Source organism: Micrasema longulum, unplaced genomic scaffold (assembly GCF_059751315.1).
Source record: "Micrasema longulum isolate JH-2025_06_02 unplaced genomic scaffold, ASM5975131v1 h1tg001413l, whole genome shotgun sequence".
Lineage (NCBI taxonomy): Eukaryota > Metazoa > Arthropoda > Insecta > Trichoptera > Brachycentridae > Micrasema > Micrasema longulum.
In genome coordinates this window covers 1-27,594 of record NW_028278599.1, presented here as the reverse complement: position 1 = coordinate 27,594, position 27,594 = coordinate 1, and the positions used below count along the sequence as shown (strand labels likewise).

The following is a 27,594-nucleotide window of genomic DNA, read 5'->3' as shown; positions in this document are numbered from 1 at the left end:
ATTTAAGAAGGACACAGTTCAAATCGGTCTCAGTTCAAACGGAAAAGTGACGCATTAAAATGATTCTTACACTTTTTGTGATTTTACTAATCGTTTGGGTTTTGAAAATAAACAGTGACCGTCGCAAATTTCCTCCGGGTAAGTTTAATAGTTTCTAATTATAATAATGTAGGTACACAACCATATTTTATATTCTGCGAATATGTAAAAAGTTCAAATGAATATGTGAAAACCGCTTTGCATGTATTGAAAAATATTTACGTTAAATTAACTCTCTAGATTGATTATACACTTGGCGACATGCATTCATCAACCCCATTTGAAATTAAAATGAAAACTTTTTGTTGTTATATTTTGCAATCGAGTGGAGATAAGTCAGCCTCGTAGTGTAGTAGTTAGGGCGTTCGCTTAACATGTCCCAGGTTCGATTCCTTGCAGGGAGGACGTGGGATATTGGTTTTAAAGATGGTATGCACTGTGGTATTTCATTGTTCTTGGACTGGCGCCTGAAGCGTAAGATTTATTAACTTCCTGAAATGATTGGGTTGATGAAGTTTTAAAATTTTATGTTTTTAAAGATGATCGAGATACACTGCATGTGGTGTAAAAATACAATGCGTAGGTATTTGTTTTATTTTATTATAAGTCGGGTATGAAGATAAAAATTATGTTTTTCGTAAATAACAAAATAATAATAAAATAAAACGTTATCTTGATAAATGTGTATTATTTTTTTTTAGCAAATCTTTATTGATGTGACAGCTTTTTAACTTCACAAACATCAACAGATGAAAGAATTGAAGGAATATTGATTTTCAAATATAGGGAGAATGGTGAATGTTACATAGAGTGTAAAGTAACCACTTAAACCAGCCATTGACAGGTCATAAGCCCTGTAGATGCCTAGACTTCTATATTACCTTTTCTTAAATGTTCTTCATCTCTGTTGAAATATGTTAATATGAAAATACATAAAATACAAAATAGAAAACTTAAGGTTGAACTTGCCAAAAAAGAGCCTAGCCCTTTCGATTGACAAGCATAGAAAATAACATTAAAAAGAAAAGAAAATTCAAAACTAATAAAAAATAATAAATAAATAAATAAACAATTACAAAAATAGAGAAAATAATTTATCACAGGCACATATATACATGCATTTTTTTTCAATATACAGTTAATATAAATTATGTATGGAAACTTTTCATTAATTTATCCTTAAATTTTTATGTATATGGCAATGTGTTGATCATCACTGAATGACTTTCGCATTCTGAAAAACCATTCTTGACATAACAAGATTCCAGCAAGTTTTGTCAAAACTTGTCTCTTCAAATTTGACATAACAATATTCCAGCAACTTTTGATAAAAACTTGTCGCGTCAAATTTTCCTTTTCAACATTCCATCAATCTTAAATCAAATTTCACTGCTATCTGGGATGTGTCTATCCTGATAATATATATATATATACATCAATTTCTAGCTTTATCTACGTTCATATTTTTTTTATAAATAATAATAGTAATTAAAAACAATCATAATACAATGTATTGTCATATTAGTTGCATGAATTGTATTTTTTTTTTAAGATTTACAAGTTACAGTGTGCAAAGTGACCACTTACTTAAACAAGCCAATCGCAAGTCATAAGCCCTGTAAATACCTAGATTTCCATTTTCTCTTTTCAAAAACATTATCCGTCTCTGCTGTAATATTTCAATATTGTGTTTTACCCAGCAATAGCGTTTAAAATAAATTGACTTTTTGTGAATACCTTTAAAGTAACAAGATAAAGTAAATATTATGTGCATAGTTTGTGTTAAAATTGTAGGTTTTTGTTATTCTCAAATTTAATTTGAATGAACCTTCTCACTATCTTATACATAAATAATGTATGTATCTATACAAACTCCATATTATTTTATTTCATAAGTTTTTTGGTCATAAGAAAATAAAACAAAAGTCACACAAAGGAACGCTGTTTATAAATAAATACATCTAAAACTAATTCGTTTACACACGAATAAAAACGTAACAGTGAATTGTCTCATTAATGAATTATTTTTAAATGTTACAAATACTTTGAATAGATACAGCAAATATTGAGATAATGACTTAACTGCATGTATTTATTTTTTATTAAATAATGTAGCCAAAAGTATTAATGTGTTTTATTTTGCTCTCGAACTATTGAATTAATTACAAAGAAAAATACACATTGAAATAAGAGGGAAATAAAATTAATAACAGATAAGTATTTATTTACATTTCAACAATACGAGTATTTTGAGCATAATCGAACCGTACTGGGTCTTTACTGAGTACCTATATTCAAACCATTGAGATAAGTCTCGGGAGTTTACGAAGGTTTAAAGGAATAAAACTAAAGACGAAAGGTATTTTATTCATTGTCTAAACTTTTTTCTCATTTTCTTTCTCCACCTTTGCTGCGATATTTATTAGTCCGATAACCTGGGGTGAAATTTAGTTAGTCAACAAATATTTGGACACATTTAAAATATTTTAATAATTATGTATTTCATTCAGGTCCGTTCAATTGGCCAATAATAGGCCATCTTTTGTACGTACGCGAAGAAAAGCGAGTGCAGAAATTCCACCACTTGACTTGGGCAGCCTTGGCCCAGCGGTATGGTCACGTGGTAGGCCTACGCCTTGGGAAGGTCACTGTAGTCCTGGTCTCTTGTCCGACCCTTGCGCGCCTCGTGGGTACCAATCCGGACCTCCAGGGACGCCCCGACGGATTTTTTTATAGGATGAGGGCCAAAGGAGGTCGCGGAGGTGAGTGCATTTAATTTATTTTTTAAGGCATGTTTATTTGGTAGACAGGCATTGGAAAATATGTATAAACTCTTACAAAATATTTTTTTCAAAAATTGGTAAATACTTTCTAACAATGTGTTCTTTGAAAACTTTACTTAAACAATTTGAAACTAAAAGAAAAAAAAATTAAAATGCTTTGTATGCTCAACAAAAATGCATTTGCTGACAAAAAAAAGAAAAGTGTAGAGAAAGTTTTGAAAAGTGTAAACAAGAACAAAAACATACCTAAAAAATTAAACCAATATAATTTTTTTCGAATATTTTTTTTATAGGTTTGATTTTAATTTGTTGTTGAATGAATTATTTGTGTTTTAGATAAATATCACAAAATATATCAATATCACTGTATCATGTTAAATTAGCCCACAGGACAATTACAGCAAAGGCATTAATCAACTACCATTAAAGTGACGAAAATCTATGTATAATATAGGACAGTAATTCGATCAATTTGCATACAATATTTTTTTCTTGATTCCTCTGTAGGTACAAAATGGCAATTTCATGGGTAAGCATATCATATAAATTATCTCATTATTTATGCTAATTATTGGTTACTCCGTGTACAGGCTAAATATAAAAATACTATTATGTGCGTAAAATAAAGCCAGAACACTGAACAAATATTGTGTTTGACTCTATTCTCAAGTTTTGAAAAGGAAACTATTATTGTTTTATTCCTAATAATCAAACGTAATAATAAACGTCTTAAAAAGGTGCATTTTTTTTACATGTATTAGCTCATTTCGGCTAGTGTGATCCATTTGTATACAAACTTATCTCAACGAGGAAGTTCAGTGCTTTGGGAAATTGGATATAAAAAATGTTTTCTTACACGCGGTAAAAATTAGAGCATTGAACAGCATTATTATTTAATTGTTAATTTAGTCTCTCGAAAATAAATGAAAAAATGTATGCAAATAGATTTAATAAAAGTGAACTGTTTTGAAACGTCACAGGTTTTCGAGAACACGTGTTAGCAATAACCAATCAATAATAGCCTTGAGATAGATTTTCGGTTTCGGAGTAGAGGTGTTTTTCGACGTATAGCGTGTTTTGAAGGGTACGGGGTTCTATTTACACCGACTTGAAGTCATGACGTCACATGTGGTGAAATTTCAAAATTAAAAAACTTTAAAAAATCACATAATACAATGTATAAAAATGAAAATATTTTTTTTAGTTAATTTTATGGTCTATTAAAAACGTATATTTTTTTTACTGGACTTCCTCGGTAAAACTAATTTGCTGAACTAATTTGTAAATGAAGTCGAAGGATCACAGCGGCAAAAATATGCGATTACATTATAACGTGTCATTGTTTAATATGGTCCTGTATAAAACACCGCTGGTGCTGTAATAATTGTCAGCAAGTTTGCCTACCATGCAAGGGGCCTTACATGCGATTCCCGTCATGGTTTAAATGCAATGTTTATTTGAAAAGGTGTTTTTAGACTAGAATAATTCATGGTTCCTGGATTGTCACCTGAATATTGCGTAACGAAAAGCATCAAGACACGCGGCGATTGGTATACGTACCGATGGAGTACGCCATTGTGCGCGGAAAGAGAATAATTATGATGATGATAAAAAACAAAAGGTTACAAATACAATAATTGGACGATATAATTACCGTTATTAGATCCATTACTGAAATTCATTAAATTCTTTTAAACAACTTAGATCCCTCGAAGTATAAAATGCAAAAGGAAACAACTTATATTTTGATATAATCGTTAGTAGTATTTATATTTGAATCCGATGCGAAAAATTTGTAAGAACCTTCTGAATAATTCTATAAAATCGAGAATTAGAGAGTTAAGTTGTTGACCAATGTGGCATTTTCATTCACTTAGCGATTACAGCAATGAGGAAGTTCAGCCCTACGATAAATTAGATGCAAAAAATGTTTTCTTCCGCGCGGTAAAAATTACAGCATTAAATTGTACGGCAAAGTTTCTTGAAAACGTAGGTGTGAAAAAAATAATAAAAACAAACTACTTTGCATTAAGTCACTACTTCTTCCGACTCAACCGATGATAAGAGAGTTGAGATAGATTTCCGGTTTACGGTAAGTCGACTGACGAATCGGCGAAACTCATCGAGAAGATGGGGAAAAAAACGTCACATGTCATGTTGCAAGATATTATTACGATACATATTTTTTTTCCTCACTTTGATAGTCTATAAACAAATTGGTTTTTTTTAAACCGCTGAACTTCCTCGTTATCGTTCTACGTTTGTAATCTATGTATGTTTTAAAATAGCTATAATAAATGACAATATAACATAATTTATTATTCTAGTTACATTTTGCGAGCATTGCGTTATATTTTGTACTGGCAGAACTTTTTTACCATGTTAAATAAAAATATTTATCACAGAAACAAAATACTGGTCTGGTCTCGAAGATATCGCAAAAGCAATGAAACAGGTCATTGCTCACTCCAAATTTGTGCATTTCAGTATCACTCGTTTTTTATTTCTATAATAGATTACAATGAAATTCTACCCATACTTTTCACTAGCTTAAATGTTTTTTTACAAGAATATCTGTAGGTAATCAAACTATTTCTATTAAATAAGTAAAAAATTGCAAACAAATAACACACTTAAATTATTTTATTACTTGTCATAAAATATTACGTAAATAATATATTTTAAACAAAATAAAAAACTAATTTTATAAATTACATTTTTCTTTTTAAAAATACAAAGAATCATTTAGTATATGAAGATAGAGAGATTAAAGGTCGGCATTGCTGAAGAGAACAGTGCATAGTGGTTACTTGTTTTATGAAATGAAGTCATTTTTAAATATTTTACGATATTTCGTGCAAGATAATTTGCTTAAGATTCGATAAGATTAGTAGTCAGATGGAATGTCCATCTGTATTTTCTTGTTTTATTTTAGTTTTCAACAGTGTTAGTAAATACACGTAAAAAAAACGGCTTCATTTAAAATAATAATTAATTATTGAAAATATCCTTTTAAATATTTTAGTTCGTTGATTAAATTGAAGTTATTATTATATGGTATGTACTATAAAAATAAAAGGTTATATTTACAATATGTAAACAAGTAACGTTTTCCCATAAAAGAAATTGGCCGATTTGATGATTATGTATCAAATATCCGCTGAATATAAATATTAACTTTAAGTATTCTGGTCCCGTGGTGGTGTCGTGGACTTACAGATTAACGGTCTGAGGTTCGAACCACCCTCTCCACAAATTGATTGTAATTTATTAGCGCATTAAAAAATGTTTACGACTAATTAAAAATGGCTCCATAATAAATTGAAACACTTGTGTTACTTAACCATAAAGGCGCAAATAGTTTTCATTGTTTAAAAAATATTACCTAGTAAATATGGTGTGAACGTCTTTTTATACGTAGATATTTTTAAAATCTGCATTCATGTATGTACATATATATTCTTTCTTCTGCGTAGATATTCCTAGATACAAATGTACGTAGCGAAGTAATTTTGTCGTGAAATCCGGCATGTACGAGGGGACACTGAAAACTAATGCACACATGCTTATAGAACGCGAACGAAATAACCTTTAGAAGCACGCCAGGTGTCATGTGGAAGTAACATTCCCCCTCTATATGCATGCGTAAGTTTGAAGGCGTTGCGTTCACTCAGTGTATTTTGAGAAGCGAACGTATGAAAATATGTTCTAGTGCCATGTCAACACACAGTCTGCTGTTATTGAATTTTTACCTTCAGAAAAAGTGGTTCAGTGATTCATCGTCGTTTAAAGGCTGTTTATAGTGACGGTGCTGTTGATAGATCTACTGTATATCGATGGGCAGTAAAATTTCACGGTTGCGAGTCTAAAAAAATGTGGATGAAACACGTCCAAACTCTGCCACAGACAATAAACATCACAAAATCGGAAACGGTAAATTCTTCTCAGTACATACATACATACATACATACTCTAAAACATCTCCGATGTCGAGTTTGTCGTATTAGAGGCCGTCTGGCACCATAATCCTGCAACATGACGTCGCTCGTTCACACACCTCGCGCGCAACTGAAAATGCTCTGCGAAACCTGAGGTTTAAGCCTTGTTTACACGTGGACAATACAATATTTATTTTGTCCCAAGACTCGACCATTGTCCACGTGTAATTAGCAATTTGCAGGACAAGACTTTGTCTCCGGACATCGCCTCCGAGATAGACGGGCAGGCCGGGAGCAAATTATCCTCCGCGGAACAATGATTACCCCCACCACCGCGCGCAGGACTCAACCATTGTCCACGTGTAGAGAGCAATTGTAGGACAAAATCATGTCTCGGGACATCGCCACCGAGATATACAGACAAGCTGTTTTGGCGGAACAATTATTACCCCCACCACCGCGCGCGGCCGCCAGCGGGAGTTTTTCGGAAAAAGCTTAGAAATCTGTGGAACGAGCAACGGAATAATACATTTTTGTTTATCAACGAGGACATTAGAAAGAATTTCACACACAAAAAACGTAAGATCTAGCAGTACTTACTATGAATATAAAATAGGTTAAGGTTTTTTTCATATATTATACTCTGATTATGCTTATTTACTAAAATAAGCATAAAACTTTTTTTCATATATTATACTCTGATTATGCTTATTTACTAAAATAAGCATAATCAGAGTATAATATATGAAAAAAAGCAAAACATTTTGTTGTTTTAACATAAAATTATGCTTTTATTTTGAATTTTCATTCAAATTGTTTTGTTAATTATTTTATTAATTAATGTTAAATTTTCAATAAACTTATTTTTTTTTATTATTACTATTATACTTACTTAAACGAATGCAAATGCAAATTTATAAAATGTTATTTTTTGTAAGAATTCCAAAGATGATCCTAGCAATATTTTTTTGTTTACTCTTACTTCTTTAATTCATAATTCTTAATTTTGTTTTCCTTAAACACCGTATATACCTTTGTCGTTTTATTAATATTATGTATACATGCTATTGAATAAGAATGTATTTTTTTGCTGCCCCGAGTTCCGAAAGTCCTGAATAATTATTCACTGGGATACATATACAGCAAGATAAATAAAAAATATTAATACATGTGTACCTCAAATTTTATGTATCACGAGACTTTATGCTACTACTACTACTACCATAATCACGCCATTTCCTCGTAGCGGTGGGCAGAGAGAATGGACCGCCACACACATCTATCCTGGCAAATATTCCTAGCTTCTTCCACATTCATACATCTTGTCATACATACCTTTCAGTTCTGCCTGATTTTGACATGACCAGGCTTAAGATTTTGGCGTATCTGATCATGCCTCGTCTTCCTTGGTCATCCTCGTCTCACGTTACCGTTACGAGAAATTATGAATAAGCTTTTTTACTTATTATTTATCTGTTTGAATAATTTTTACTTATTATTTATCTGTTTTAGATGTTTCAATAATATCAGCTTTCAGAAATTTAAAAACATAATTGAAAACTGGCCAAGTTGGGATATTTATTTTTTCGGCATCCCAACACTGGCCAACGGCCGCATCGTATTGTCCCCGTATGGACACGCACGGACAGGAGACAGGACCTTGTGACGACAGCGATTTTCTCGACGTGAGATTGTGTCACTTGGAAGTTTTTAATTTTTAATTTTTTATTATTTTTTAAATATGTTTAAGTACATTTACATTTTACATTTTTTTGAAATTGGAGGTAATTATAAAGTTAATTTCTCTTTATAGCGAACACGGCTGTTTATGGCGCGGCGCATTGATTGCCCAATTTATAGGAACAAACAATTTTTAAAAAATGCATTGGAGGCAATTATAGCCACAGTGGGAATCCTAGGTTTCTCTGTTAAAGAATAAAAATTGAAAATTTAAAGTCTGCGGTCAACTTACCTGACTGAAGTTAAAAAGATCCATGACTCTGCTTCATGATCATGATGAAAAAGATTCATGATCTCGAGGTCGGGGTCTAATTCAGATGCCATATATAAGCCAAAAAAACCATGGTTTAATAAAAATGGATTCATTCATTAATTACGTGCGATTAAAAAGAAACACAATAAATCATATGGCACGTACATCTTTATTACGACATATTATATAAATAGGTTTAGGTTACTTAATTCTAGTTGAGGCAATAGTGTGTGTTTATTGAACACGTAGTCCCAATTTGCACGAATTGTCTAAATCCACACGGCACTAAGGTGGTTTGACATTTATTATATTATTTTGTATTTATTTAAAATTTATTCAGGGGCTACTCTTAAAGAGAAATCTAGCAAAAGTAAATCAAGTGCGGATTAGTCACCTTATTGCGTTTGCCTGGCATTAAATAAATACATTTAAATAAATAAAAAAGTTGAAAACTTTAAATGTGCCGTGTGAATTTTTACAGCTGTGTGAAATTCATATTTGTTTTCTTGGTTCGTTTACTGAGATACAATATAAAATAAAAAAAATATATGACAATGGCGAACGTTTATGCTGCGGTAGCAATTCCAGTGAACTCGGGTAAATGTAGTTTAATCTCGGTGCTGATTAATGGTAAATAGTTAATTAAATATTTTGGTGTCCGCATTTAAAATACTCGTATGATATCATAAATATGAAACATGGATTAAAAAGCCAAAATAATAAATAAAACTATTTATAAATCGGCCGACTTATTTATTTATTATTGGTCGGAAAGTTCAACTGCTTTCGATCACCGTTTTTAAGACTCAATATATAATTAAAACACTATTTCAAGTTTTATTAAAATTTTATGTATAAATGAGTCAATCATTTTTAGATATCTACGCGCCATCCAATTCCTAATCCATAGTTTTTTCTTATTATTATCTAGTTCATCTTCCAACGATTCCAAATACATCTCGGTCAATAACCATATTTCATATTTTCATCATCAGAAATCATATTTTTCGCGAACTTGCTCGCAACAATAGCCGCGCCGTCGTGTATTTATTTTCGTAGCGGTTACGTGTGAACTGTGGCCGAATTTTCGTATTGTCCCAGCGTTTATGTTCTGCGCGGTCGAGGCTGTCCACGGAGCCGGGACATGATAATATTGTCATATCCATTGTATTGTCCTCGTGTAAACAAGGCTTTAAACAGATTCCACACCCTCCTCACTCCTTACTCCTCCGATCTTGCGCCTTGCGATTTTATTTGTTTCCTCTACTCAAGAGAGACCTCGAGGGTAATAGCTCTCAAGAGTGAGAGAAGGCAGGTATCAATTCCTGGATTCGAGAAAAGACTGAAGAATTTTTCAGTGACGGAAATAAAAAAACTTATATCACGCTGGGAGAAACCTGTTAGTCTTAACGGTGACTATTTTGAAAAACAATTATATGATTTCGAAGTTTAAGAATTGTACTTTAATGTATTTTACGACCGATCTTAATATTTGTGGTCTACAAACATGTGTGCATTACTTTTCAGCCTACCTTCGTATTTTATCTATTCATAACTTTTATGATGTTTTAATTGCAAATAAATTTATCTATTGTACCCACAGATATATTAACTGTACCTAATCGAAAAATAAATCGGTGTGTATAAGCTATAAACGGAAGAAAAACTTGTTTCTTTTCCTCTAATTATGAGCAATCCGTAATTTCTTCATTTACCGTACCTATCTTCGGAGTAGTGGAAATCATTCGATCTAAGAATTATATTTATTTTGATGTCCGTTTGCATTATTTGTTCTATTCTAGACCATCAAATCACCAAATTGCGAGCTTTAATAAAAATAGTTTTCGATACAGAAAATTAACAATATTACTCAATAAAATGTACGCATTTTCAATTATTTCAAAATACTTTTAGCTACAAGATAATTTGTATTCATTAATAGCATAAAAATATTTATTACTTCGAATAAATTTGAAGCGATGCTGATATGTCGTTTGAATCTTATTGCTGAAATATGCGTAAGGCACCTAGTAATTTACCAATGATTTCATTTGTGTTTAGGAAGTCGAAAAGACACGAGTTGTTTATTTTATACATTAAATATTATATAATAAAATATACAATAGTATTATTTTTCTCATAATCACAACGCTTAAAAATGTGAAACTTTCAACAAACAATAAATAATGATGTATCACTGGACAAATTATCGATATGTTGTAGGTACATGCAAATAATCAGTCGGGATAGCGTGAGTTTTAACTTTCATTTTATACATGTAACGTACGCGTTGCCACGAGTGTGCCCTGGTTCGTCACCGGCCGTCTACCGCAGTCAGGCTTGCCTCCTCTCGAGTAGGGGCCGCCATCCCAAGCAGAGCCAAAGCAAGGCCGGAAGGTAGGAGCAGACTGCGCCGACCACAAGTCAGCCTCGATATCCCTGAAAAGGACTTTTCACCCGGCCCAAGCGGTGCGGGGAGTAGGCATTCGGCGGGCAGGGCGGAGGCGAAGAACGGGAGAATGCTAAGGGCGAAGACAAAACAAAATGTATTTATTTATTATTAGTTATTGTTACACGCAGTTCTATGTTGGTTATAACATAACATTACGTACAATACGATACTAATTTCTAACAAGGACAAGATGCAATGAAAAAGGTATCCATATTATAGATGATATTATTTGTTAACATATTACAACAGAGATGAAAAACATAAAGAATATAATACAGAAGTCTAGGCATCTACAGGGCTTATTACCTGTCATTGGCTGGTTTAAAAAGCCACTTTACACACGGTGTAACATTCACCATTCTACTCGTATTTTTAAAAATATTTTTATTAATAACAAATAAAAATACAATATAACAACTAAATACAATTTTTTACATTAATTAAATACATATATTTACATTGACGTTTCCCATTACGTAAAATAAATAAATACTTCTTGTGTAGGTACATAATGGGGAGTGACGTCTTACAATAGTTTATTTTATTTTAATTAATAATATTTTTAGGACAACATACAAAAATTACAAAAAAAATATAAACGATGTTTTTAATCAGTGTTACATAAAAAAGAATTATAAATGTAACTTTTCACTTCTTTCTTAAATATATTGTATTCCTGACTATACTTTTTATTATCTTTGTTCATTTCACTAAAGAAAAATATTCCTCTGTAAGTATAATGATGTTGTAAAATTTGAACACCTATATTCCTTCAATTCATTCATATGTTGATGTTAATGAAGTTTAAGAGCTGAAACCTCTATTTATGCGGGTGAGATTCACCTAATTGAATTTTTTCACATACATACTTGGCAACGTCTGAAAAACTATTTTTTTAATTTCTGTACTTCTTCATGGACCGGGTGGATTTATCAACAATATATGAAGGAATATAGATGTTCATATATGAGCAGAATGGTGAATATTACAAAGTGTGTAAAGTGGTCACTTTAACCAGTCAATTACAGGTTATACGCCCTGTAGATGCCTAGACTTCTCTATTACCTTCTCTTAAATGTTCTTTATCACTGTTGTAATATGTTAATGTCAACAGCTCCCTAGGGAGTTGAATCCAGTCCATGTCTACAAAAATTTAGACAAACTCAAAATATTGTTGATATTATTTTTGTTGGTGCTGTTATTGTTTTGTGAGTTTGGAGTGCGGTGTTTGGAGTGTGGTATGTGGAATAAAGTGTATGAAATGTGACGAGTTATGAGAGTAATGAAAATGTAAAAATGGCTAATTATTATTAATTTTAATGAGATTCAGCTTCCGTTTGTAGCGGAGAGCTCTGAGTCGTTGAAAAGGTAAAAATATTACATATTCTCATATTTACTCTACACGTTGGGCAATACGTTCACCGGTATGCTGCAGCATGCTGGTGATCGTCACAATGCCCACGCGTTCGTGTGTCGTTCTGTGTCTTTCGATACGGGCCTATGTGCGGATGTGTTTAATCTCTGGTGTGTACGTGAAAAGCGCACAAAAAATACTTGGCTCAGATGCCGAGAAGGACCTAGAAACTATTGCAGCCGCTATGTTTTTAAAATTTGATTTATTTTTTTCAATTTCAATTTAAAAAACACAGCAGAACTCCGTTTATCCGTTTGTCTAGAATACTTTCGCATTTTCAGTTCAGAATTCAAGGTTTAATATTCTTGCACAGAATACTCTCTAACCTATATAGATTCCCGTGATAACCTTGCTCAGATTAACCTAGGTGTAAGTACCTCACCGTAATTTGCGTACTAACGCTGTCTTCGCTGTGGGAAATTTTAGAACCAACGTCGGATTCTTCTCGCCTCTACCAACGATCCTCAGAACAGTTAACAAAATCTCACTAAACAGTATCTACTGTCGATGTGTTTCTACGGCAAAGGCGAGCATTCAAGAAGCAAGCGCTGTTTACATTCCTGGCTTAAAGATGACTGAATAGTTTCTTAGATTATTTGAGTTAAGTTCATTATTATAAGTGTATCATTAATATCAATCCATCGGGATTTTCGTCTGCTGGTTGATTGGCTTAAAAAAAAAAGTTTGAGGTTACGAGGGGCAAATCGGCGCGTAAGCTAGATCACCAAATAAAAGATAATACTGGAAGCAATCATACAAAAAAAAAACCTTTTGCATTATTCGTGTAAAACATAAGCGCCGAACGAGATTCTGATTGAAATAATAATAATATTGATAACTGATCCGCAATTTCTGGGGTAAGGTCAGTTTAAATTGCTGAATATAGGGAATTTATATTGCATGTACTTAAGGAATTTATTTTGTATTTTATCTATTAAGTTGATATAAATAAATATTGTATTTAGGATTCCAAATATAACAGGCGTATTCTGAGTGACTTTTGACGTTCTGACTACTGAGATGTAGTACAATACCACAGCAGTGCTTGGATTTTTGAATGGTTTACATACGCTTGTTAGTTAGATAAAATGGCCTACATTAAAATATTTACAAATAAGTTTTGTGTCTTAGATAACATTTAAATCACTGCAGCTGTTTTTGCTTTGAATATTAATGTCAGCTATTAAAATTGTCCCTGAAATTTATAGGTCCTTTGTTCCTGGTAACTGATATTTTAAGGCATTTCAGAACATTTAAGGTTAGGTAATTCACTTGGCACCTTGGCAGTATGTTGAGAAGCGATTTAAATTGTTTTGCATGGCATGGCAATTGGAAACGCAGTTAATTGAGCAATTCATATAAACCAAATTTACAGTGGAGAAAACATTTGGAAATATCATGAATATAATATTTAAACACTAAAGAACCTAGATGGGATCCTTGTGGCACCCCTGAGATAACCTCAACAGGGTTATACTGAATACCTTTTACAAAAGCAATTTGGTTGCGGTTACTAAATTTATGTATGATTTTATCTATCTGTTTAAATCACCGTGTATTCCTAACATAAAGAGTTTATTTAGCAGGATACCGTGATTGGCGCGGTCAAACGCTTTTCAGTAATCGGTGTAGATGGTGTCAATTTTCTGTCTTTTATACGTATTTTTATGTAAGAAGTCAGTGAATACTGCGAGATTCGAAACTGATGATCTTTTGCGAACAAAACTGTGGTGGTTTGGAACTCTTAGTGAACTAGTGGCTGAACGAATCGCTCAGAAGGACAAAAATTATTCGATGATAATCAACTACAAAGTTAGCTACAGATTACACCAATACAACGGGCCGTAGATACTCAGGTCGAGAATTACAAGCGCAAGACGAAACCGTCCGTTACACGTTTGTTGTTAAACTAAAAATCAAACCACAAATTTGGAACGCTTTTGTTCTATGCAATCGAGCTAAAGGGCTTTTTTTAAGCGAGAGCTAATAATTACTTTAAGATGCGATTTTTTTTTGTCATTGAAAGCCCCAACCCACTTGCTCGGATCCGTTTTAAAAGTCTTGTGCCCTCTTTTTAGATCTGCACATTGCAAAAACATTTTTTTTAGCTTTCTTCTTTGCAGTCTCAATCCTGGGGATTGGTTTGCAGCAAAGTCCGGCATCTCGTCCTCCATTGCACTCTATTTTCTGCAGCCCTCTTCAACTCGCCATAAGAGGCGCAGTTAAAATCTTCGTACATTTGCTCCAAATATTCACGTCGGGGGCGTCCTCTATAATTTGTCCCCTCAGCCATTCCCTCTATGATGTCGTGCAGGAGACCCTCATGGCTCATAATGTGGCCAATCCATCGGGCTCGCCTCTCTGAGATGGTTTTGATTAGGTGCCTGCCTTTTTCGTGCTTTAATGAACGGTAAATTAATTTATTTAAAAGAAATCTTTGTTTACAAAAGATATCCGTCTATCGCCGTCAGAGCAACCGAAGTATATACAGTCAATTTGTCTGTCTCCCTCAATCTAATTTCCCGACTTCTCCGGTTGACTTACAAGCTAATCAGCTAACATAACCTATGCAAATGAGTTGCAATTGGATTTGAAACACCAGTCCGAAATAGTCCGAGAAAAGAAACGCTATTCCGGTGTTATCTTATACTGTTATTGAGTTCGGCCGTTTTCATACCACAGCAAAAATTTACCCGTCCTGATAAAAAAAACACATTGGGTGGATTGACTTTTATCGTATAATTGTTTATTTTTTATTATTTAGCCCATTATCGCACGAAACAGTACACCATGGGGCCGATTAATCTCTACTTCGTGAGTAGAAGACTAAGAAGTATGTGTGAATCTTTGCCACTTCTACCAGACTTTTATGTTAAAAAAATATTAATCAAACACGTTTTTATGAACACATTTTTCAAGAAATACATTTTTATTTATTTATTTTTCTTTTTGTACATAATGCTAATTTTATATTAGCAGCCTTATTGTCAAATGGCAATTTCTTCCAACCAACCAATCTTTATGCCTCTGAGCTTGTTTCTTTGCAACAAGCCGGTTTTATCTGGGGGTAACAGGAGACAATGACACCAAAAGTGTGTTGCTTATGACCAGTTTCCAGATTATTCCGTTGTTTTGTTTTGTTTGCTGTCACTGCAAAAACCCTGTATTACACTAATAGCATTTTTGAAATGGCCATAGGGATTTAAGTGCTGTGGTGGCCATCTCAGTGTGTGCCAAAATAACTTTAATCCAGAACACTGGCAGTATTCTTTTCTTGAGCGCAGTTTTAAGGGCGCTGACATTTGCAATCTCCAGAAGTTGATTTTCTTCGTAATTTTGATTTTTAAGCAGGCCTTGAGCGGCCCGGTACCATTCTATCCACTGACCGGCACCAATCCGCGATCAGGGGTTGTGGAGCCACTGATCTAATGGAGCACGGGAATATTTCCATTACCTATGTTTGAATCTTAAACTCTTCTTATTTGATGTTTTTAGGGGAGTAGACTCAGAAATTATCCAGTAAGTATTATTTTCATTGAGACAGATTTTCTATGATATCCTCGGAAGAAATTTATTTACATTATAGGCGTTTATTAGAGGTAACCAATCAGAATTTTCGATAACTTCGTGATTTTTTGTGTTGATTTGGGTTTTATTAGGTGAAGGAATGTTTATGAGAAAGATGAAAATTTAACCGTTCGATTGAAACATAAAAGGTTGCTGATGACGAGATCAAGTGTGAGTCCGTGTGGGTTTATGATATCATAACACTGTTTAAGGTTAAATAAAGTTAAACGATCAGGCGAGGTTCACTTTTCAGATATTTTATTTTTTTCCAAAGTTCACGTTACAAGTACCCTTTACATATATTTTTTGTGCATAATATTGTATTTCACACATCAACATGAGATACAAGGAAAAAAACTCACAATTACAGAAATAAATAAAAAAACTTGAATTGATAAAATATTATACAACCAAAAATTACAAAATATAAATAACTTTTAACAAAAAGAAAGGGAAAAATACTCTTAAAAAATACTAAAAAATATCACAGTTCAAGTGCTTTATTAAACTTGAACTTTAATCTTTGCGCATACAATATGATGAGCTTGATAGCGGGTCCTTGTTTGAACCGAAACATTTTTACAAAATGTTTTACACAAACAGCGAATTTCTGAATTTTGCTCTATATTGCTCCGGTATCGCTAAGGCCAGACCCGAAAGCAAACCCTTGTCTTTATTGAGGATCCAGCACTTAGCTAACGTAACCGGGGTTTAACCAGGGCTTCCTGTTATACTCAGCACATCCAAAACAATACATGTAGTTTATTACTAAGTTATCGCGATTACTCATTGTAATTAGTTCTTGTGACATGTTTTCCTGTATTCATTTTAATTCACATACATTTTCTTAAACATAGATTTGAATAAAATGATAATGAAATTTTTCTTTGGTTTTTTGTATTGGCATAGGTTTTCAGCTCTTTAATATATTATAGAATTATGCGACTTTGTCTTTTTGCGAAATCGTAGCCTTAGTTTATTTTTACTTATGGTTATCAGACCTAAGATCATGCTCACGATTTGAAAAAATGTTTTATGTATTCATTCATTCGAGGAATATCTGTCCATATATATATGTTATTTTAAAGGCATTACATAATTAAAGTTACTGATTTAACTTTAGAGTATTTACGATTTATCTGACATATTTTGATATGATACACTCGATTTTTTAAATGGTTGCTTGTAGAAAATATGTCAGAAGTGAACATAATGGTATTTTGATAGACTACTGAAAATAATTAAACGTTATAGTATTCTAGTTTGACTACCTATATAACAAATATTTGCTAATTTTTTTGAGCGACTGCACGCGATTATCCAACATGTTAATAAATATTAATATTTCACGATTTTTTACTATTTATAGGTTTGGTATTTAACGAAGGGAGCACTTGGGCTGATCAGAAACGTTTTTGCATTACCCATCTTCGAGACTTTGGCCTTGGAAGTTCTAAGATGGAGACCTTGGTAAATAAGGAAGCGGAAACTCTATTGGAGTGGATTGGAAGTACTGTGGATGCTCCTGTCAACATGGATAGAGTATTCGACATCTCAGTTCTCAATGTCTTATGGGCTATGCTTGCGGGAAAAAGGTTACATATAATGATTGATCTCAGCAACAATACCTTATTTACTTTGTGAACAAGTTCTGAGTTTAGTCGTCGACGATTCTCAAAGAAAAGTCTAATTATAATTATTGTACACAACTCCTTAAAAATACATGTACTGATTCAGGTAATAAGACGTTTAAGGAAATGGTCCTGAAAATATTAATTTACCCTGAAGGATTTAAGCCAGTAATATAATATTGTCATCGCTATCTTTACATGATATATTTTTTTTTAAGTATTAAAAAGTCGTAATCTAGACAAAGCTAGATTTCCAGTTCTTTAAATGTTTTGCTAAATATTATGTGGATTTTTTTTATAACATAATTATGAGTGACCGACCGAGATTAGATTTTTAGCCAAAATTGAAAGCGAAACCGAATTGTATCGGCTGAAACCAAAACATTAAAAAATAATTTCAAAGTCCAGCTCAAAACGCCCAAAAGAGTTTTTATTGTTAAACCTTACGAGTGCGTTAAAATAAATGTTAATTAAAATACGCAATTCAATATAAGCCATAAATTTGATGAGTAATAGTTGTGAGTAATAGTAATAGTTTTTTAAGCGTTTTTTGGTTCGTTGTTATTTAAGAGTAATAATACGCCACCGGCTAATAGAGTCGCCCATACGGACAAAAATCGTGAAATTATTATCAACCACGAAGTTAGTTACAGTTTGAATCAGTGTAACGGGTCATAGGTACTCAAGACGAGAATTGTGAAGTGCAAACCAAAACCGTCTGTTACACGTTTGTTGTTAAACTAAAAACCAACCAAAAGCTTGCAACGCTTTCTATGTAATAGAGCTAAAAGGCTTTTCTTTAAACGGGAGCGAATTATTACTCTGAGGTTGTCATGTTACACATAAACTTATTTGTTATAGTTCTTCAATTATTAAACACAAAGGAATTATATTAATATAAATATGAAAGAACTTCTAGCTGTAGTCAACAAATCACAAAATCAGAATCTTTTTTATGTTAGACAATGGCAACACAATAACTAATTATTTTAATGGACGACTATCTAATACCTAAATAGTGCTGATTTTTCACCCGAGTACAGACGAATCTAATCCGACGCATCCCAACCGCAGGTTTCAGCTGAGCCAAAGTTTCGGCGAATTTTTTACCGAAACTGCGGTCGAAATTCGTCAGTCACTGTTAATTTTGTTAGATATAAATTTTTCATCGACGATCGGGTTTCTTCGTGACCTACAGCGACATCGTCAGACTGGTTCATTGAACATCCTGCATCATCTAGTGGAAAATAATTTGAAGTAATAAATAAATTGTATTATTTTACATTAGATACCCACGAGACCACGTCCAGTTAAACAGAATTTGTGAAGCTATCTGTGAGAGCTTCCGAATATTCGACATGACAGGAGGCTTGCTAAACCAACTACCTTTGTAAGGTTCTTTGCACCGGTACCTTAGTGGTACACCAAATAAACACAACCTTTTAGAGTTAAATGAGTTTCTTCAGGTAAACAAAAACAATCGACATTATTATCAGTTAGATTTATTATATTAAAGATTTGCTCAGAAATGAAGGGTACTAAATATAAAAGAGGAACACCAAAAAATTCAGTTTTAAGATATAATGTTTTTAAGTTTTCATTAAATAAACTTAACGATATTTTGAGTATGTCCAAATGCTTGCAGACTGACTGGATTTCCTGCTTAGGGAGTTATTAAAAAAAATCACAAAAGTCAACAGATGGCAGAGTTGAGGAAATGTTACACAGTATGTAAAGTGGCCACTCAAACCAGTCAATGACAGGTCATACGCCCTGTAAATGCCTAGACTTCCATATTCCCTACTCAAAAATATTTTCCCTCTTTGTACAACAACTTTAGATATTAATAATTCCCTAGGGAAGAAATCCAGCCAGTCTGCAAGCATTTGGACATACTCAAAACATTATTGAATTAACAACATGGTAAAAGAAGCATACAAATTGGAAAATTGTTTTTAGGCGTTACCTAGTGAGTGAATTGGTTAAGCCGGATGTATCTCACCCATATGATAAAGGTTTCAGCTCTTTTACTTTACGAAAGTCAACAAATGGAAGAGTTAAGGAAATGCGGATGTACACATAAAGACAGAATAGTAGATGTTGCACAGTGTGTAAATTGGCCGCTTAAACCAGCCAACGACAGGTCATAAGCCCTGTAAATGCCTAGACTTCCATATTCCCTTCTCAAAAATGTTTCCCTCTCTGTTACATCAAATTAGATATAACTAAAATAAACTTGTAAATATAACGGAACCTGCTTAATGTGAATAGCGTGTACTGTTTACGATCATCTAAAATGGTTTTCAATAATTATTAAATTATTGCTTCATTTCCAGTATTTAACTGACATCCACCATTATCTCATGTTTACAGTTTCATGTTAAGGTATCTTAAAAAGTACATGTGAACTGCCGTCTTATGCCATTATTAGTTTAAAAACATAAAATCTGACATCCATCCTTTGTATCCTGTACCCTTCAAATGTAAATGGTAGATACATTGTGCAATTCAGATTGTTCCTCCGTGTAAACATACCGCCTATAATTATTTTAAATATGTGTTTTTCATATGTCTAGGAGGTTATCGATGAGCATAAAATGACAATAAATAATGGAGAAATACGGGACCTCATTGACGCCATTCTACATGAAGTTAATACAGGTGGAAATGAGGCAAAATTTTCAGGTACGTAGGATTAGTACGCATGTTAAAACTCGAACGTTCTTGGTTATTTACAATTTGACAAAGGGGACAAGTGACAATTTTACCATGGTTTAATTTTATTTTTTTTACTATAATCAATATACTTCACAAATGGTACATGTTTTTTAAATCTTTACAAATCTACTTTTATACATCTAGTAAATGTTATAACTGCAACTCACCAAAAAAAGAAACTTACTCTTGTGCTTGGAGAGTGACTTACACTTTTATAGTTGTTTATTTATTAGAATTTATATACTTTTGAATAAACAAGTGAAAGAGAAAAAAAAACTTATAGGATATAAAAGGAAACACAAAAAATAATAATACATTCATACTAATAAAAATTGGAAGCAGTTCTTACACTTGTTCAAAAATTTCTTTAAATTTATTTTGAATTTATTTATTGATATATTTGTATTAATAGTTTTTAGTTCATTGGGGAGATTATTGTAATTTTTTACACCTTTGAAGACAAATCTATTTTGTCCATGGCTTGTGTGGAATTTAAGGATTTTAATATTATTTTGGTATCTGAGTGACATATTCATCTCAAATTCTTTTATTTTTTATAAATTTGTATAATGAAATTATATAATAAATAGTGTCTACTGTGTGAACTTTAAACAATTTATAAATAATTTTCGTATTGAATGTTGAGGGTTCCTTTAAAATTACTTTAAATTTATCTTTGTACTATTTTGAGAGGGTATAATATATTGGCACATGTACCACCCCATCCAACAATACCATATTGTAACAAAAATTGTACAATTGAGTAATAATCTATTTTCAAATTATTGATTGTTAAAATATTTTTTAATATAATAAATATGTAAATACAATTTCAAATACGTATTTTCTAATCATTTTAACATTTCCGTTTTAGTCGTGACTTTCATATTTGATAGAACATTTTTATACTTATTTATTTACTAAGAAGCATTTACAAAAATAACATAAGCACATACAATCATAGTTATAAGTATTTTTAAAAAAACGTACTTTTAAAAAGTTGTGTAGGTCCTTAATAAAAAAAGCATGCTCTAATGCAAATAAATACAAAAACTCAACTTTATTATTATTGTATTTAGTCGTGTACAAGTGTAAAAGTGAAAAAAATATGTTTAAGCAAAAAATAAAAAGTATTCGCATTTAAAAAATAAATAAATGTTAATTAAACCTTTCAATTTATATTAAAATTTTAATAAGAGTTTAAGATAACATCAAACAAATGCGAAGCTGTATACACATTAAAAACAGATAAATAATCACAAAAACAATGTTTATTATTGCCTTTAATTAAATATTAAAATGTAAAAATAATTTAAATAAATAATTGCATTAAACATTTCTATATCACTGGTAAATTTATTGGCTAAATAATGTAAACGCGGAATCGGAGTTCCCGAGCGGTTAGTATCTATGTATGTAGTTGCAAACAGCAAATTTTTAATCGTTTTTAATTTAAATATGTATTTCTTTACTAAAACTATACATAAAAGATTTGTTTTAAAATCTTCTTCTTCCTTTCTTGTTCCCGGTTCATCTAGGAACGGCCCTTCTGGTACGCAGTCTCCGAGTCTTCCTGGGAATGAATAAATCTTTATTTGTTTTTTCCATGCGACTAATTTTTGCTTCATATATGGCCACACCGATGATTAAACGTCAAAAAATGAACATGTGAAATCAAACGTGATTATTTTCATTTAAAACATTATTGCGGCCTTATGCATTACCCTAAACACTTAATTAGGTTGAATTGACTAAACCGCATTAGTTTTATTTCAGTTTTTGAAGCAGTTTAATACACCATTTGACGTTTAATCATCAGTGTGGCCATTTGACGTTTAATCATCAGTGTGGCCATTATATGAAGCAAAGTAACGTCACATTAAAAAAAACACTCTCTAGGGGGTAGAGAAGATCCAGAATACCACCCTTGTCTTGTGTCATCTTACTGGTCAGCTGCTCCTTCCTCAGGTCCCTCTCAATATTGGTCCACAAAGTAGCTTCGTGCTTTTTCTTCATGGTCCAGCATTTTAATCAGTAAAGCATAGCTGGAAGAACGGCTGTCTCGTATATTTTGCCTTTGGTATTTGTCGACATTTTTGGGTCGCCCATAATACCTGACAAAGCTCTCAATTATTACTCAGTGTTTTTCATATTTTTGTTTAAAAATACTTAACGTTTTTTAAGGTTATCTTAATCTATACAATTTTTTAAAATTCATTTCTATTATGCTGTGTAAGCAACACATTTTGTAAGCTTTATAATTTTTACCTCTACATTTCAGGAGGCCCAATTACTAAATAATTATTCTTTAAGAAATTTTAACTCATGATTATATTCATTGGTTTACAGAATCCGATCTGTACATGATATGCCTCGATTTACTGCAAGCCGGAATGGACACAACTAGCAATACAATGTCGTTTTTTATTTTGTACATGATGATATACCCGGATATTCAAAAAAACATTCAGAAAGAAATCGATCAAGTAATTGGCCAGGGGGTTGTAAGTCTAACTGATAAAAACAGGTAGGTGTTTAGTGTTTATTTTTTTAACTTTTACAAACTTCCATATAAAATGCAATTAAGTTTTATCAAATTTTCTCATATTTTTTTTGTAATAAATAAAACACTTTCTAATAATTTAATGTTAAGGCCATTTTGAACTAGTGAACTAAGTACTGGTCTAGAAAATGAAAATCAATATACTTAGCTTTGGAGGGTAAGAATTATCGGTTAGATTATATCTGTTTATTTATTTAATGAATCTATTGCATAAATAAGAATTCATGTTTAATACCAAGGAATCTATATAAAAAGAAGTGAATTAGGACATGAATACGGAGCGTTCTCTGGTTAGGATGGTCTCCATCTAACATGGCTCGGCCTGTTCTAAGGTGGAGATTTTTTATGTTGCAAAGAATAAATAGTTTTATACTAATATAACAATAACAAAAGAAAAACTAAAACTACCTAATTATAAATACGTGCCTAATCAAATGTAAGAACTTAATATTTTATAAATATATAGTATATATGTATGTGCTAAGAATAAATATGTAACTTACACAAATAATAAAATAAAAAAAATAATTAAGAACAAATATAATGTAATGTTATGGAAAAGAATAAAAATAATATGTGTATCAATTACTTAAACTAATACGTTTATTAATATACATATACATTTTTTTTTATCTCTCGCTACATTATTTATATATACTCTAAGGATTTTCTTAAGGGTGCAACTAATATACCGCTGTAGAAGTTAACGTACCGTAGATATTATATGATTGAATTGAAAAAGCCCAACCCTACATTCATGTAGACTGGACCGCTGTGCACGTGCAAACCACGAGCCCACTGCGTAGTATCGCATGATTGGCCCATTTCACACCACGGCAAAAATCTACCAGGCATGATAAAATACAATACGGTGGATCGATATTTATTGTTTTACAATTATTTATATATTTAATGCCTGGCAAACACAAGAACCAGTACACCATGAGACTGACTAATCTCCAGTCGATTTCCTTTTGCAGGATTGTTACCTGAGAGCACTCGCAAAATTTAAATAATGATTTTGATTAAATTATCATTAAAATATCTTTTGTTACACTATTTTAATCATTATTTTAATCGGATTGTGGTCCCGCGGCAGGTGTTACCCTAACTTGATATCCATTTTCTAATAGTGAGTTATTTACAATTCGTTGACAATGGTCACCAAAATTGAAATATTTGTTTAAGTTATAGGAACGCCCATAGTTTTTTTTATAAATAATATATTAACCGAGGCATTTCTATCAATATTTTTATTAAAACCATTTACTATGGAGTTTTATAAAAAAAACGAAAACATCCATATTTTCAAATTTAAATAGGTACCAACGAATATAATAAATGTCAATCCACTATAATTTTACCGAGCCGCTTAGATTAAGCTCATATGTGTGAAATAGGCTATTCTCCGTCGGATAGCACGCGGCTGGTTTGTTTATTTGGAAATTCTTGTAAGAATGAACAGACTTTAGTTACCTTTTTATTTGTAAATCGTGAAAAATAAAAAATATGTATCACAGTCATAACGTCTGTTTTGTGAATGTTTATCTATTATACGCACTTTTTTTTTTAATTTCAGACTGCCATATGTTGTAGCTACTATTCAAGAAGTGCAAAGACTTGCCAATATTGCCCCAACAGGAGTTGCTCACCGTGCCACTAAAGAAACGACCCTTGGAAATTATACTATCCCAAAGGTTAACAGTAAATCGTATACAAACGTAGACAAACCTAGGATAGTAAAAAAATACTACTCCATGAATTTAAACACAAAGACTTACCTTACCACTTTAACAATTACACTGGACACAAATTAAAAATTAACCTGAAAAAGCGCATGACTACACTAACCAGACGAGACATAACATGACTAGACATTCTAATATTTCTTTTTTAATTTAACGGGGTTTTAAAATAGTAAATGTGAAAATACACATTAAAAACATTATGCCTAGCATAGAATTAAGAATAGTCCAGAAGGAGTGTTGAATCATATTTGAATACATCGGACTGAGTCTAAAGATCCCCCACTATGCCCCACTTTTGCCGCGCGCATTTGTGATGTCGCCGCGTAATGTGGCACGATGGGAAAAAATATAATCATAACACAAATGTAAGATAAAAAAGCAATCTGTTAATTTCTCTAAAATTTTATTGTGCACTCGGAAATATTGATTGACACCACAGAGTAGATAAATAAAGGGTAATTTAATGAGATTAATTCAATTAATGAACTTTGAACTTAATATATAAAACAAATTTTATTTTACATAAAACGGATATGTTTATATCATGTTACACAATATTTTATGTTTTAAAGATAATGTCGGTCAAATGTGCACCACAGAATCGTTTAATCCGAGGTCCAATTTTCATAAATTCTCTCATTAGATGAGAAAAGTAGGGTAAAAAAATTACTACCCTGGCAATACTAACGAAATGTCCATTTTGATTTCTTCGACAATCTGACAAATAATTTAACTTTTAAGTAATGTATTTGCTACTTACACATTCATTTGCTAATTACACATGAAATGTAATCCCATCCTGTTTATTTAAGATCCTAGCAGTATTTCAACACCTTAAAAGAACACAACACGGCATAGTTGAATTCAAATCAGATGTTGCGTACTGAGCAACGTCTACAATGAAACTAGTGGGGCAAAACGTAAAACTACTCATTTATGAGTGGTTAAGTCGCCTTCTGTTTGATGCTCGTAAGCGGTTTCTGGACTACTCTTAATTCTACGATGCCTAGTAATATGTATACAGACTGCGATTGTTTAATTATTTTGAATATTTTAAAAATCGAAAATATGAAATATATCTGTAATTATTTTTTCAAATATTATTCTACAGAAATTTGAAATGCTGAAAAAAATGTTTAAACGTCATTTTATACCCGTATGCAAAGATAAAACTTAAGGTGAGGAAAGTACATTCTATTGTCTTCATCATCGGGTTATTCTCCGCATTTGAGATTAGAATGTACTTTCCTCACCTTAAGTTTTGTCTCTGCATACGAGTATTATCCTCGTGTATTTTATATTGTTACGGTATTTAATATATCTATGATTGTTACCAATAAAATTCTATTTAAACATGAACTGAAAATTAAGTGAGGAAAATTTTAGTTATCGGCAAATCTTGCCGTCTCGTTTTAATTTATACATATTACGATTCCTGTGAGATAATCGTGATTATAATCTTTTATTTATAAATATTTATCGATTTTTATTTCAGGATACTGTTGTTCTAACACTCCTGCATGATATTCACGTAAGTCACGATTGGGGTGACCCAGACACCTTCAGGCCCGAGCGATTTCTGGATGAAAATGGACAAATCAAGAACACTCCGATGTTCATGGCTTTTGGCAATGGTGAGAAAATCCTTTGTTAATCATATGCATGCTGAATACAATTTGGTATATAACATAATATTTTTCTTTATTTATTTGAATCGGCAAGAGTTCCACATGTTTTCAAGATCAATAAATTTATTATATACAGATAATGCGATAAAAAAAAACACGTTGGTGCACGTGTGAGTACTGGAATCCAATTAAAAGGTTTTAATTGATTTTAATGTTTGATACTTTTCAAGAAACGCTGCGATTGGTGTACCAATGCAGTTCCTTATGCACCATTATGAGTGGTAGACAAATTATGATGATATTTGAAAATTCACACTGTGTAAATAGTTACCATAATAAATCTGTTATAGCGACACATATACGACAAATTTACAAATCAATTAGTTAAAACTATCTAACTCTATGTCTTTAAAAAAGTGCAATGGTCCTTCGTTCAATGTTTTTGTCGGAATGTACATTCCAAGTTACCCTGACATTGAAATATTTAGGCCAATTTATTTGATTATTTATGAACTAACGATATTCCTAGTTTGGCTTACGTATGTACTTGCAAGAAACGTGTACTCGTCTGAAGTACGGAGACAGAGAACTCATTGTTTTCAGTTTTAGTCTAGACGTAAAGGGAATTAAAAGCATCGAATGTTGTAATGAATAACGCATATATTTGTTAAGGAATTATAAGTTTTACATTGACATTTTTTATTATTATCTCTTGCGGTACCTGATAAATTTACATAAATCATTTCAATTTTAAAAATACACAGATTGGATCAAAATAAATTATGACTACGCCATAATACAAATTACAGTATTTTATTAAAAAATATATTTCAAGAAAGTAAACATAGTTTCAGTTTTTTTTTTAATGAACACACTCAAATTCAGATTCAATAAAACGTCTTCTTCTTCAGCCTTCTGTTCTCCACTGCTGGATATAAGCCTCTTCCATATTTTTCCATTTTTCTCGGTCGGTTGCTACTTGCAGCCAATTTTTACCCTCTACGGCAGCTATGTGGTCGGACCATCTTTTTTGAGGTCTTCCGACGCCTCGTTTATTCTACCAAGGTCTCTATCTTAAAATTTTAGGGGTCCATCTTGTAAGGTCTTGTCTCGCAACATA

General features: G+C 32.1%; 1 protein-coding gene across 1 annotated transcript; it reads left to right on the top strand.

The window, feature by feature from the left end:
- LOC148275490 (methyl farnesoate epoxidase-like) lies at window positions 1-26,480 on the top strand (the record flags this gene model as incomplete). The annotated part of the gene is made up of 9 exons (XM_088235651.1): window positions 1-138; window positions 2,550-2,801; window positions 17,556-17,781; window positions 19,106-19,207; window positions 20,330-20,342; window positions 20,394-20,502; window positions 22,885-23,062; window positions 24,678-24,795; window positions 26,342-26,480. Coding segments are annotated over exons 1-9 (1,216 nt in total), but the record flags the coding sequence as incomplete, so codon positions are not given.
- Between the last annotated feature and the right edge of the window lie 1,114 nt (window positions 26,481-27,594).